Genomic DNA, 13,097 nt, shown 5'->3' with positions numbered 1-13,097 from the left:
TTCCGCTGGGACACGTGCGCCTCAAGATTTGGCACAGATTAGCCGTACAAACTGTGAGCTGGGTGACCCACAACACAAAGTATCCCAATTAATCAAAGGTTTGCTAATATGCTCAGAGAAGGATCCGTAAACCTCCTTGGGTCCTAGTCTTCGCTCCTTTACCCCGGTTGCTGTTCCTAGTTATGCTGCAGTAGCTCCTACGAGTCCGAAGCCACACAGCAGGACCTGATAGTGCCACGTGCTGTGCAAACACAGCAGCGCAAAATGGGTTCTGCTCTGAAAAGATGAGCTCACTTTCCAGCCTGGCTGCCACTGCAAGGAATAACTCCAGCTTTATCACAGGGCAAGTTAACAGAATTAGATCCTCCAAGCTTAAACGTGCATGGGAGAAAATAAAAGTATTTTTTAGATTGTGACTTCCCATCACAGGGCACAGGGGAGTATTTTCACCAAGCCATCTCCTGTGCTTCAGGAAATAATCCGGACTTTTATTCAGCAAACTTGCTGCTCCAAAGATCAATACATTTTGCAGTGAAATAGGATATTATCTCCATTGTAGTCCATAGCAAGTTAATCAGTAAGTACAGCGCAAAGCAAATAAGGAACTGGGGAGAGGCGCGGAGGATCTCTGCTCCTGGTGGGAGGTGCCGAGAAGCTGTGAGCATGGGCAGCCCACACAGGCGAGGAGGAGGATGGGATGGAGGTAGCTTTAGGTTAATTCAAAGACTGATCTCAACATTAATGCAATACATAGGTATTAGTATAGTTACTCTTACAGCTGCTACTGATGGATTTTTAGAAAAGAGACCACCTCCTACCAGCTAAACAGCTACAGATAGGTAGCTGTTATCGATAGCTGACAGCTACAGATAATTTTTCCCTCTTTATAAAAGTGATGCTTCTGTCCAGTTGATGGAGAACTATGGAAGCAAAATATATACATGTCTTAATCAAGGTGTTTCTGGACTCATCCAAGAACACCGCTACAACCTGAGATGACCGCATGGTTGTATCATGAACCTGCCCTTTCATAACAATTGCCTTATTTTCCCCTATCCCACCTTATTTTCTGCTATTTTTCCCTAAAATGGGGCTGCAGGCCTTAGGTTATCTCTTTGAGAATACAATGATTACTTTGTATCTTGTTTCCTTTTTAGAAAGAGTAAAGCCAGGAGGTGGCCATTCACACGAGATAAGGTACTGAATAGATGTCTCTAGTATAATAATTAACCATGAAAATGCTTTTTTGTGTTTTTAATGAATCCTTAATTTTAAAGGCAAAAACACTGGCAGAAGTTTGCACCTTTGACAATACTATTGTGCCCATGTTTGTAGACTTTACAGAGCAAACTGCCTTGATTCCCCTGGAGATTTGGGCAGTGGGCTCCCTTCCTCACTCTTTATAGAAAACATTTGGGATTTTGTGTAAAACAGCAGAACTCAAGAGAAATCCAAGGGCAGAAACTGAATTCTCAGGAGGTTTTATGCCTGACTGCTTGCTCACTTGTTTCGGGGTTTTTTTGTTTGCTTGTTTATAGGCTTTTATTTAGGGACCTATATTTCCAGCACACTGAGCTGCCCTTTGAGCATGTACTTCAGAGCTGATGGAAATGTCTGGGGGTGGCAACAGCCGGTTACTCTGGGAACCATTTCAAGTACCCAGAGGGCTGGAAGGGCCCTGGAGAGGTCTCGCCCATGCTTCACCTTGCACAAAACTCCTTCAGTGCTGACCTAGGCACTGGGGTGTAAAGACCCCTTGGTCCCCGAGCTCTGCCTGGGTTCCTGCCACCAGCAGAGATGCGGGTCCTGCAGCCTCTGCCTCCTCCGGAGATTCCCCTCTGGAGGTTTTGCTCCTGTTGCATCTCCCTGTCTTACACACCTTTGTCTGTGATAACAGTTCCCACAGCTCTGCAGACTGTGTGTTAGGAAACCTATTAACAGGGGACTACAGAAGGGAGGGGCAACTAAACACAGAGCTTTTCCTCCGATTCATATGGGAAGGAAGGGCAAATTTTTACTATTTATATCTTTTTGCAAAGCATTTACCGTTCCAGGGTGATCAGAGTGTCCCCCACACAACAGATCCTTTATGTCACTAACAGAGCTGTTTTCTCACCAAGAATGGAGAACTCAAAAGCTTTGTGCCAACAAAACCACTTCCCTCACCTCGGAGTAAGCTGCTTCGCATCCAAGCGCTAGTGAGAAAAATGAAGGACATAACGGCGTGCAATCATAGCACATCATCAGTGCTGGCAGGTAACATACGAGGTCTGGGATCCATGATCATTATCAGATCCAGGCACATCTAGCTCAGCAAAATTTGATCCAGATCAGGCCTTGGCACGCAAGCGCATTTCTTGCTGTTGCGACTGTAAATACACTTCACAGGAATTTCTACCAACTTTGTATTTTCACTCTGAGACAGGCAACTTCTAATCCAACATAAAACCTGCAGGTACCTTGGTAACCCATCACCATTTTTCTTGAACCAGCAGAGTGAGGCAATACCGGGCTGGGGCTTTGCAATAGCCGGCCGCAGCAGGCTCAGCCGGTGGCAGGAGCTGTAAAGCTGGATTTACTGTCTCCTTGGACTGCTGCCATAAACATAACCTCATGCTCTGCCACGACTACCTGGGCTTCCCCACCTCTTTTGCTCCTGAGTTTAAACAGGAGACGGTCATGGCATGAATACACCTGACACAGAACAGAAAGACCTCTCACTTTTTGCTGGGTACTGCTCTTGATAACCTTGACCTCACCTGGGCAGCCCCCTTCGCGAGTAAAATCCTGCTGCTTTGGTGGGATGTGTGCCAGGAGCTTGCCTGCCCAGCCGTAGCGATCTGTGCTTGTGCCCTGAAACACCGCTGCCAGATCCCTGCAGCACGTGCCTGACCTAACTGAAAATCTTTCATCTTCTCATTGATTAGCTATCAGAAGGAGGGAACAGCATCATCGATGAGCCGCTCTGTTGTTTCCAGTGTATGCAGCCCCTACAGAAATCCCACTATTTTCAGGTTTATTATTTTATTTTCTGCTTTTATTGCCTCTCTGTAGGAATGCTGCTTCCTAATTAAGTGCATCGAAACCATAATACATCAACCCAAAGTATTTTCCTATTTTATTTCCCCATAAAGGATTATTGCCACAAGAGTAACTGTCACCAGGCAGTTATATCACTCTTAGTAATGCACACTTATAATACTCAAACTCCACATTTGTGATGGGAGCCTGTTTTTCAGACCCTGGAAACCCACAGAAATTCATAGGCAAATTTGTGAGCACTCCCAGAAATAGCCACACGCATTCTTCATGCTTTTCCTCAGTTTGCGGTATCACATTTAATTTTTTATTGACAGGCCCAATACCAACATACATTGCCAATTTCTGGTCCACATGCAGTTTGGTTATTTGAAAATAAACCCTCTCCGTAATGGTATGATTTGGATCAGCATATCCATCAAAACATGTATTTGGATGTATTTCAGTTCGGGCTTGTTGGTGAGCAACAGATAAACACATTTTAATCCTGGTATTTTTAACGGAAAGAAAAAAAAACTGCCCTTGATGCTTCTAATGACTTAGCATATACCCCACTTGATACAACAGCCACAGACACATAGGATGGAGCCATCCCATCCCATTTTCACATCCCTGTTTGCGTTGCAAATGCGTTCTGGCAACGAACGAGAAAGATCCTGGTTGCAAATGCATTTTGCAGGAACACACTGAAACCTTCGATTGCATTTAGCATCCTGTCTTCACAACATTATTTAGAAAAATTAGGGGAAACATTTCACACCCTGGAAGCAGGGGGAGAAGGGTGAGAGGAGGCAATTGCTCACTCCTGGGGGCAGAGACTGTCATTCCCTTCTTCATCCCAAGGCTGCAGCCCAGAGGGTGTCGAGATACCACCCAGCCCAGAGCATCCCCAGCAGCACTGCACCACGCCAGCATCCCCCGTACCTTGTAATTTCTGGCTGTACTCTGTCCTGTCCGACTGACTCCTCCTCAAGGTGCCGTGGTCCCCGGCCGTGCTCTCCACCACAGGCTCCGTCCTCCTCCTCTCCCCCATGTACAGCTTGTTCCTCAGCAGGGCCAAATTCCTCCTCTTGCCCCCCGTGCCCTCCTTCCCCGCACAATCCATGCTCGCCATGGCCAGCCTGGCTTGGCGGGGGCAGTGGCAGGGAGGGGGAGCAATAGCTGGGTTTTTAGGGAGGTGAGCTCACTGCCCAGGGGAAGGCTGGTTGCTTTGGGCCTGGTTTGTGGAGCAGAGCTCCGCAGGGCCCCAGGGTGAGCCCTGTCACCTGTGCCGGAGCTGCTCCACCCCCGGGAAGCTGACGCCCCGGGCGGTGTTTGCATTCACCTGCCTTGTGTGCAAGCACAGCCTGGAGGGGCTGGGTCCAGAGCCAGCCCCAAACCGCAGCCATGCACGGCCCCTTTCCCTGCTCCAGGGGACACCCCTCACCTCGCCGCGGGGCCCTGGGTGCTGGCACCCCAAAGTGGAGTGGCATCCTCCCAGCTCCGCCTGGGCTGCCCCTGCCCTGCACAGATGGCCGAGAGCGGCAAGGCACAGCCAGGATGGCATGGGACCGAGAGTGGCAAGGCACGGTCAGGATGGCATGGGACATCTTCCCTGGGGCAGCAGGGAAGCAGAGGGCAAGGCAAACAGGAGGGGAGGCCAGCCACCCCTTTGATGCTCGCTCCTTCTCCTTCCCCAGGGCTAGTGCCCAACCAGCAGCCTGGTCAGGACCCCAAATCCTCCCCAGGCTCCTGACCCCACCGAGAGTTGTAGCTTTTAGGCTGGAAACTCCTGATCTACAGGTTTGAAGGGAAACCAATCCCCTGGGACAATGAAGAAAAGGGCTCAGAAGGAGATGAGAACACTTCTGGGAGGTGGAGAGCAGCGTGGAGCTGATGCTTGTCTCAAACCAGGCTGTGTCCTGCTTTACACCACACAGAGAGGCAACACAAAAGGCTTTTGGGGAGCCTGCCACAACAAATCCCCGTGCTCTGATGGCCAAGAAAGTGATACCAAAACAGCTGCTTATAATACCCCTGGATCAGCCCCTGGAAGAGCTCTTATTATCCTGTCTGTTAGCACGGCCTCTGGCACGCAGGCACTGTCTAGCAATCCTCCGTAGCGCTGCTCTAATCAGGCTCATGTTAAAACAGCAGGAGCTGCTGGCATCTGAACTTGGACCGGACTTTTCCTGGGAAGAGCCCCAACAGCCATCAGTAGCAATCACTGCGGCTGCTGTGATACCCATCCCCTGCGGAAACGCCTGGTGGGAGCCCCACGGTGCAGCCTAATCGGTGTCAGCCGCACACACGCTCATTGCCGTAGCATCTGCCGGGGGACACAACTGATGTCCCTCTGACATACGCTGGCTGGTGGAGCGTATTGCTGTAGCATTGCCACACTGTGTTCCCAAAGGACTGCGTAGTAAAAAAACAAGTGGGGATGCAACGTAGTAGTGTAACCTCATTTACAGCTTTTATTTTTCTTGTAGAAGCTGGTCCTGTGATGCAACCTCCTGATCAAAGCTCCCCCCACCCCCCAATTTCTCCGCAGCAGTGAAAGGAAAAGGTTATGAAACTCTTAAGAAATTTACTACGTCAAATTGCAGCGCTGTGCCAGTGCTGCACAAAGTGTCCAGCCCAGACACACAGCCTGGCAGAGGAATAAAGTGGTGGCAGGGGGATACCAGGAAGACTTTGTGCTCATGCAGAGAAGTCATGTATTACGTAGGCAGTTCATGTGTTACGTCTCGCCTCCTCTTTAATATTCCCTAAGAAACCCTTTTTGTTTTGCAAGTCAGACCACAAAAGTTCCTTGAAAGGCAGAGTGGGAGGGAGGCATACGCAGGGACCGACCAGTGACACCCTTGTGACAAGCATCCAAGCCCCAGCAACAAGTAAACAGATTAAGGTGGGACTTGAGGGTGGGGTTTTTTGTTCCTGAGGGTTTATTTTCTCCGAAGCAGTGGCTTGGCATTCAGCGAGGGTGGTAAAACTGGTTTAAACAGTCACCACCTGACTGCCCCCCTTCCCCGGGTGATTTTGTTCCCACTATTGCTGCAGGGTGCAAACACCGGCATTTAAGACGAGATGGAGGAACTGATCTGGCTGAAAACTCCCTCCCTTCCCCCTTTCCCCTGGGCTATTTTCCATCTGGTTCTGTGCTCCAGTTTAGTTCATCCTGCAGCTACGCCAGCAGTTGTGGCAGCATGAGGCAGGGGGTGATGCAGGGGCACATGGGAGCAGCTGGAGGTCGGGCTGTTGGCTGCTTAAGCCAGCATTGCCCAGAGAAGGTATGTCCCCCCGCCAGGATTTTACAGTGTCATGCTTTCCAGAAGACACAGGTCCCATCATTTATATGAGATCTAATTCTATTTATGTAAATTACGATGGTTTGGGGGGGGACAGGGGAATATATTTTGGCTGGGTGGAGGTGGAAGGACAAACTTGATAGAATTCCTGGCTTTGTAGGCTGTCTGCCACATACGCAGAGTTCCAGCCAACGCAGGATATCGTGAAGTTTGTTCAGGTGTTTATTACGCCAGCAATCTACCCACATGCAAAAGCTGTCTTCCTCCTCAAGTCAGGCACAGGGTGTGAAAAGGTATGTGTTCATTCAGCACAGGAATGGTTGCGGGGAAAGCCGGCTGTGGTTTGCTGCTGCCTTTGTGCTTCCAATGGTTCATCTGGCTCCAGCCAGGAGCCCAGAGCTGGTTTACCCCACAGTCTGGAAATGCAGATGAGTACTTTCTGCAACCTCAAAAATATCTCCTCTGTGCCATTCAGCACGAAAAATGCTGAAAATAGCATGTCTTCTGTAATACTCCGAGTGAGGGGGATGCATTCAGGAGCAGTGCCTTCCCTGTTCCCTTTGGAGGGAGGGAGGTTTGAGACACATCCTGGTTTATCCGTCATGGCATTAAACCCAATGATTGTCTTACACCAGTGGGCTGTGCCAGTGCAGTCAGTAGGAGGGATATGTAAAAACAATCAAATGCATATTTGAGCAAGATAGCCCTATAAACTCTTATTGCTGTTTACTGTTCTTTACCTGGACGAGAACGAAATGCCACGGAAAGCACAGTCGAACTGCACGTGAAGTACTCAGATTCAGCTGTCACTCGCAATAGTACGAGCAACCCTCTCTCAATTTCAAAATTACTCCTGCTCCCTTCTGGCCCTGGTAACAACTGATGGTGAAGCAGTATCAAAGCCACTAATCTGTAAGACAAGAGGGAATATTTGGCATCTACACGGAAAAAACGCTCTTTTTACAATTAATGTGAAAATGTCTTTTAACTGCTGTATGTTGTGCTCATTTAATTCTCCTAAGCAAACTGGGATCCAGTTGATGTGAGCACTCACATAGGAGTTATTTGCACAGAAGCCACCCTGCTTAAGAGACAGAACAGGTGCTGGTGCCAACGTGGAAAATATTGGCATTGTGTTCCCAAGCAACTGTATTAGATGCATGTAAGAGCTTATTGTTGTAGGGTCAATGCGAACCTTTATCTGGGTCCCGAGCCATAAATGAACCGGCAGCGCCATCAAGACTGATGGCCATTAAGTAAGCAAACAGTTATTTGTTTTCTTGTAATACCTCCCAGCTGTTACAGTTTTCTTTATAACTCAGTATCCCAGAGCGTATATGAAAAATGCTGGTGCGGGTTGACCACTGTGCCTGTCCTCTTTGAGTGGAGATGTCTTCTGAGGGACACAAAGGTGAGGCTTTGATAAGGACAATCGCATGTAAGGCCCACCGAGGACTTTGAGCACTGGAAAGTTGCTAGTCCATATACCCCACCAGTTTGCAGCTGTACTGGTAAGATAAGAACAGAGTGACAGGTGAGGATAAAAGCAATAAAAGGGAAGGCTTAAGGAAAGGTAAAACTAGAGTCTACACATTGATTTCTCACAATGAATGAATCAAAATTACTTTGAAATATACATAGCAAAAGAACTTCAAACACCTTTCGATAGTAGAAAAAGAGACAAAAGCCTGTCTCCTAGGCGAAAAGTTATTTAGTGCGGTAGTGTCACCTTCACTCCTCATGTTGATCTTGCCAGACTGGTGATTCCTGTAGAGAAACAGGTCTTTAGAAGTAAGTACACAGTGATAATTTCTTTTAGCCCTGTCTATAGTGTTTCTTGTCTAAATATTTGTAGGAGAAATTAATAAAGTGCATGCCTGCCGGGGCTAAGGCTCAGGCTCAGCTGTGGTTATTTTTAAGAAGGGATGGCTCAGCCATCAAGCTATGCAATCCTTCTCCTCTGACTGCTGCGATGCTTTCTTGCTCCGAACAAAGCCTCTGCCCCAGTTTAGATGTACAAAAGGCTGACACATTTTCTGCCTATGGAGAAGAACTCAGCTCTCAAATGAATACACCTGCTGAGAGAAGGGTCAGCAGGGTTTGCAGTGTCCTTGCAGCACCAGTGGATCCGTTACCATCCAGCCAGGGCTTTGTGTCGGGCTGTGAAACAGGCTCAGGGCAGGGCCACCTCCCAAAGGCGCACATCTAAGGGCAGAGAGGCTTTGAAAGGGCTGGGAGGTGTCGGGGAGAGGGGAACTCACCGAGGAACCGAGCAGCCCTTTGATTTCTTCAGGGTTACAGCCACACAGTTATTTTCTAAGGAAAATAACCTGACTCTGTTGATCAAGTAGATGGCACTGTGATATCAAAGCTAATGAGGAAAGACAAGCAAGCGAGCGAGGCGCAGATAAAAGGACGGGAAGATGAATCTTCATTATTGTAATGTTTCGATGTAAAATAGGGGGGTGTTGAAATTACCAAAGATGAAATATTTTCTGTGGGATTCTTTGAGAACCTTATGTCTGGCAATTCACAAATCAAGAGGGGAATGGAGCCTAAAAAGAGACTATCACGAGCAATAGGCAAGATTTTCCTTCTAGGGCCCTATTTTGAATGATTATAGATTTGCAGCTTGGCAATAAAGCTTCATGTTCCCAGGCAATATTTTTATAGCTGAACTGGAACCTTTTTTTCTCTCTCCCTTTTTGTCTATGTGCATGTTTGTGAAAGAATGAATGAAAGAATGAACAGGAAAGAAGCCTGGTGATTTCTGTTTTGTGATGGGGAAGTTGCTTTTAAAGACAAGAGTCTTTAAAAATAATTAAGGTTTAGCTCATACTCGCAAATAAGTTTTGGTGGGAGTTACGGTAGGCTGAAAATCCTTGGTTCACAGGGCTTAAAATGAACTCAGTACAGATGTCCAGGAAGGCAGAAATGGTCATATTCTACAAAGCTTGACTCAGCCACGGTCTCCTGGCCTTTTGATGGGTAAATCACTTTCTGGGCAGAGGTCCAGAGAAGTTAATCTGGCAAGTGAATCTTAACATACATTCTGGGGAGCCTAATGAAAAGCATGCTTAAAAACTAAACTAACAGCTCAGAGAAACAATTTATTCAGAAAAGAAACGAGGGTGTAAACTCAACATCTTCCTATGCACAGTAGTGAATATTATGACTAAAACCAAATTTTGCATAAATACAGAGGACCAGTCTTTTTAAAGCAATAAGGTTGCTGAAGTGAGGTCACCAATACAAAAGCCTAATAAACCTAATTCTAGTTACTGAAATACACAATTTGTTCCTTTTAGTTAGATTATGTTGTCTTTTGCTTCCATTAGGCATCCGTCAGCACATAAAATCCAAATACGTGAGTAGGCTGCACACAGACATCCTCTCCCAAATCCAGCTGTACCGAGGAAACAGGTTCCTGACTCCAACAACTTGCCACCCTCCTCCTGCTGCAAACTGTCAGTGCAAAGATCTGCAGAAGGGCTTGTTTGTGCTCCTTAACTTGCTTTGGCTGAAAAGCAGCCTGACTAACTTACCCCCCATCTCTAGGCTGCCTCAGCAAGCCTGGCTTGGCTTCAGCGGAACTGGAGAGCACTGGTAGGAGCTCATCCATCGGCACATTGGGGAAACGGTGACAGCTGAACGAGTGACCACTGGCAAGCACGTGCAGGCAGTGACCTGTTCCACCGAGGCAGCTGGATGGGCAGAACAGCTGCCTTCTGCACACAGGTAGCAGCAAAACAAAAGGCTGTCAAGAATGAATTCCTTCAGATTAATGGTTTTATAAGGCATGGAGATAGAAGCTATGCTACAGCAAAAGTTAATATAATGATGTGATCACCAGTCAAGAGCAAAGGCACTGAAATAGCACATAGTTGTACTAATGAAATTCTTCAAAGCCTTATTAGCTGAAAAGATTAAAATTATTTTCATTCAGGAGGAAGGCAAACTGTTGGTTTTTTTTAAATTTTAATATAGATAATGTTTTCTGCATTTAATTTGCACCACATTTTCATGGGCAAAATATTCAGTTTATATATATCTATATGTCTGTGTGTATACATATATAAATAAACATTAAATAAATGTAAATGTACACTGCAGAGTACAAACTTTTAAAGTCAGGATGTCCTTCAGGCTCAGGTGATTATACTGCTGCTGAGTTTTTGTTATATTCCAGGGGCATTCTGCTGGAATTAGATTCACCCCTGTGCAGAGGGCAAGCATAAAACCCAAGGACCATGTAAGTCCTACTTAAGTCTTGAGGACCCGGTTCTAATTCCATCAAAATAAATAGCAATATCTTCATTGTTTTTCAGTAGGAGCTTTTCAAGGTCAATAAATGGGATCAGTGTGATACATGCCTTTTGCTGGGCCAGTTGGAGTGATACTTGAAGGAGCTGGATGTAAAATGCTGGGGAACAGAAAGAGGTGAAAAAATACCTTGGTACTAAAAGCCTTGGTAATTCTGGAGAATTTAGGTAGATGCTGGAACCAAAACATTTATTTGTTTCAAAGACTCAAGAATGTTAGGCAAATGTATTCTAACCAGGAAGCTACCCAAATCTGACCTGAGGATCACTGTGCACACTTCTGCCATATTATGTGTAATATAATGCATAATACTGAGAAATACAGTCAAATCTGTTTAGAGCTTTATCATTGTTACTATTTCTGCAGTACTAAGAGAATTTTTGATACCTTAGAGTACTAAAACATCATGTTCTCTGCTCTGGCAGCATCAACAGGGTTCCTGTGTGTTTTTGTGCTGCATCATCTACTCTTGCTAGGTAGCATGATGGCATCTATTTATACATCTAAGAAGTGCTTGCACGGAAACTCATTTACATTTCATAAATTCCAAGTGTTCCACAGCTGATTTCCCATTACAGATGAGAAAGCTTTAGATAAGACCACATTCACAAAAGAAGGAAATGGAGAATCCTGCATTCAGACTTTATGCATCTTCCAGGGACTCCCAGCCACAGCAGCATATTTCACACCCCAGCTCGTATAAGGAAATAAATATATATTGGACTCCGTCCAGAATAACTTTACACCCAACCGCCAGCTTTGCAAGTGTAGAAATACTGTGTGTGTGTTTACTAAGTGATTTTCAAAGGCTCTGACCTTCCATCAATGACATCCAGTTTCAGAACAAAGCAGAGGTGGAAAGCTAAGCCAATGGCACATGTTTGTTTCAAACCTTGCCTGTTTCAGCAGCAGACCAACTCAAAGAAAGCACAGAGTAGATTTTTTTATAATAGAAAAAAATTATCTACATTTTATTATTCCACATGAAAAACAGATCACTTGCCCTCTTGACAAACTTAAAAAAATGAAGAACTTCAAACAGAGACCATACATGAAGAATGTCACCCTCACACGTCCAGTTAAGGAGGTTACCCCTTAAAACCTTGCGTTTGGTGAGCTCAGGGAAGAAAGACGCCAACTCCTCTGGTGAAGCATCAACCACTATTTTGCAGCTTCTGCAGAGATGGGTAATGAGCCTACAAAATAGCCTCTCTGTTCTCCTGGAGATAAGTCTGCTGTGACAAATATAGCAAGCAGTGGCACAAATCAAAGGAGACTATAGTTATTTCCCCAGAGCCTTTATTGTCAGGGAAAATCCACACACAGCGCCCTCCAAGATGCAGAGTAGCAACTAACACATTTCAGAGGAGTACGTGGGGGAACAGTGACTGAGGCCATCAGGAAAATCTCCCACTCTGGTGTAAAATAACACTGAGTTCTTACCACACAGACAATCCTGACGCTTTAGAAGCCCTACCTACCAAACAATAGAGGGGACAAATAAAGAGAAGAAGTTATATACTCTTTAAATTTATGGAAGAGATTGATTTAGCCTTTCTGCTGCAAATAAATCATTCCCAATAACATTTAAAACACTGTATCAAATAAACTGGGTAATCAAATCAAATAAACACGGAGTTATTCTGCAGAAATCTTCCAGGGTAATCCAAATCAGAGTTAAAATTCAACACCAATATTGACCATCTTTAGAGATGAATACACAAGGTGATTGGAGAGGGATTTAAGAGTGATGACAGCAACAAAAGTTGTTCTGCCTCAGTTTCTCCACCCATAAAATGCAAATAGTGGCATCTGCCCCTTTTCAGGAATTTTTGAGAGACCCACAAACATGCAGCACTGCTCCAAGAACTACCACCCTATCGACAGATGAAATCCACTTGAAATCCTCCTCAAGGACGAATGAAGAGACAATTCAAAGGAATCGGGTCACACGTAGGGGTAATAAGCTCAGGTTCGGATACCACCACCGCCACCTCCTCCTCAAGGACGAATGAAGAGACAATTCGAAGGAATCGGGTCACACGTAGGGGTAATAGGCTCAGGTTCGGATACCACCACCGCCACCCTCACCCCTCATTTTGCACCCACACCTTGGGCAGTGCTGCAGGCCTGGAGCCACCTCAGCACCTGCGGCGCACCTGTGGTGCGGTTTAGGATTGTTTTCAACTCCTCCCTCGAGGCGGAGCCTATCTGGGTATTCCACGGGATCCTCCGTCCCCTGAGATGCTGACCCTGGCCTAAGCAGAGAGGAGCAGCCCCAGGAAAAACCCCCTCAGCCCCCCCGTTCTAACCGTGAGGGGCGGTGCCGCCATTTTGTGCCCCCGGTCCCGCACCTTCCTCAGGTGGCGGCCGCGCCTGGGCGTGAGGCGGCGGCTCTCCCTCCTGGCCGGTGAGGCAGGAGCGGACAGGGAGCAGCCCCGCAGC

The 13,097-nt window shown here is 46.5% G+C and overlaps 1 protein-coding gene across 1 annotated transcript in view; it reads right to left on the bottom strand.

Annotated features, from left to right (window-relative positions):
* Window positions 1-4,153, bottom strand: part of ARHGEF38 (Rho guanine nucleotide exchange factor (GEF) 38) — a 34,003-nt gene extending 29,850 nt beyond the window's left edge. The window contains exon 1 of the mRNA XM_010073648.1: window positions 3,964-4,153. Within this exon, the coding sequence (XP_010071950.1) occupies window positions 3,964-4,153 (190 nt within the window). The remainder of the gene's footprint in view (window positions 1-3,963) is intronic.
* Window positions 4,154-13,097: the final 8,944 nt, after the last annotated feature.

Source organism: Pterocles gutturalis, unplaced genomic scaffold, assembly GCF_000699245.1.
Source record: "Pterocles gutturalis isolate BGI_N339 unplaced genomic scaffold, ASM69924v1 scaffold30092, whole genome shotgun sequence".
Lineage (NCBI taxonomy): Eukaryota > Metazoa > Chordata > Aves > Pterocliformes > Pteroclidae > Pterocles > Pterocles gutturalis.
The sequence above is the reverse complement of the archived record's forward strand: the minus strand, read 5'-3'. Positions and strand labels throughout refer to the sequence as shown.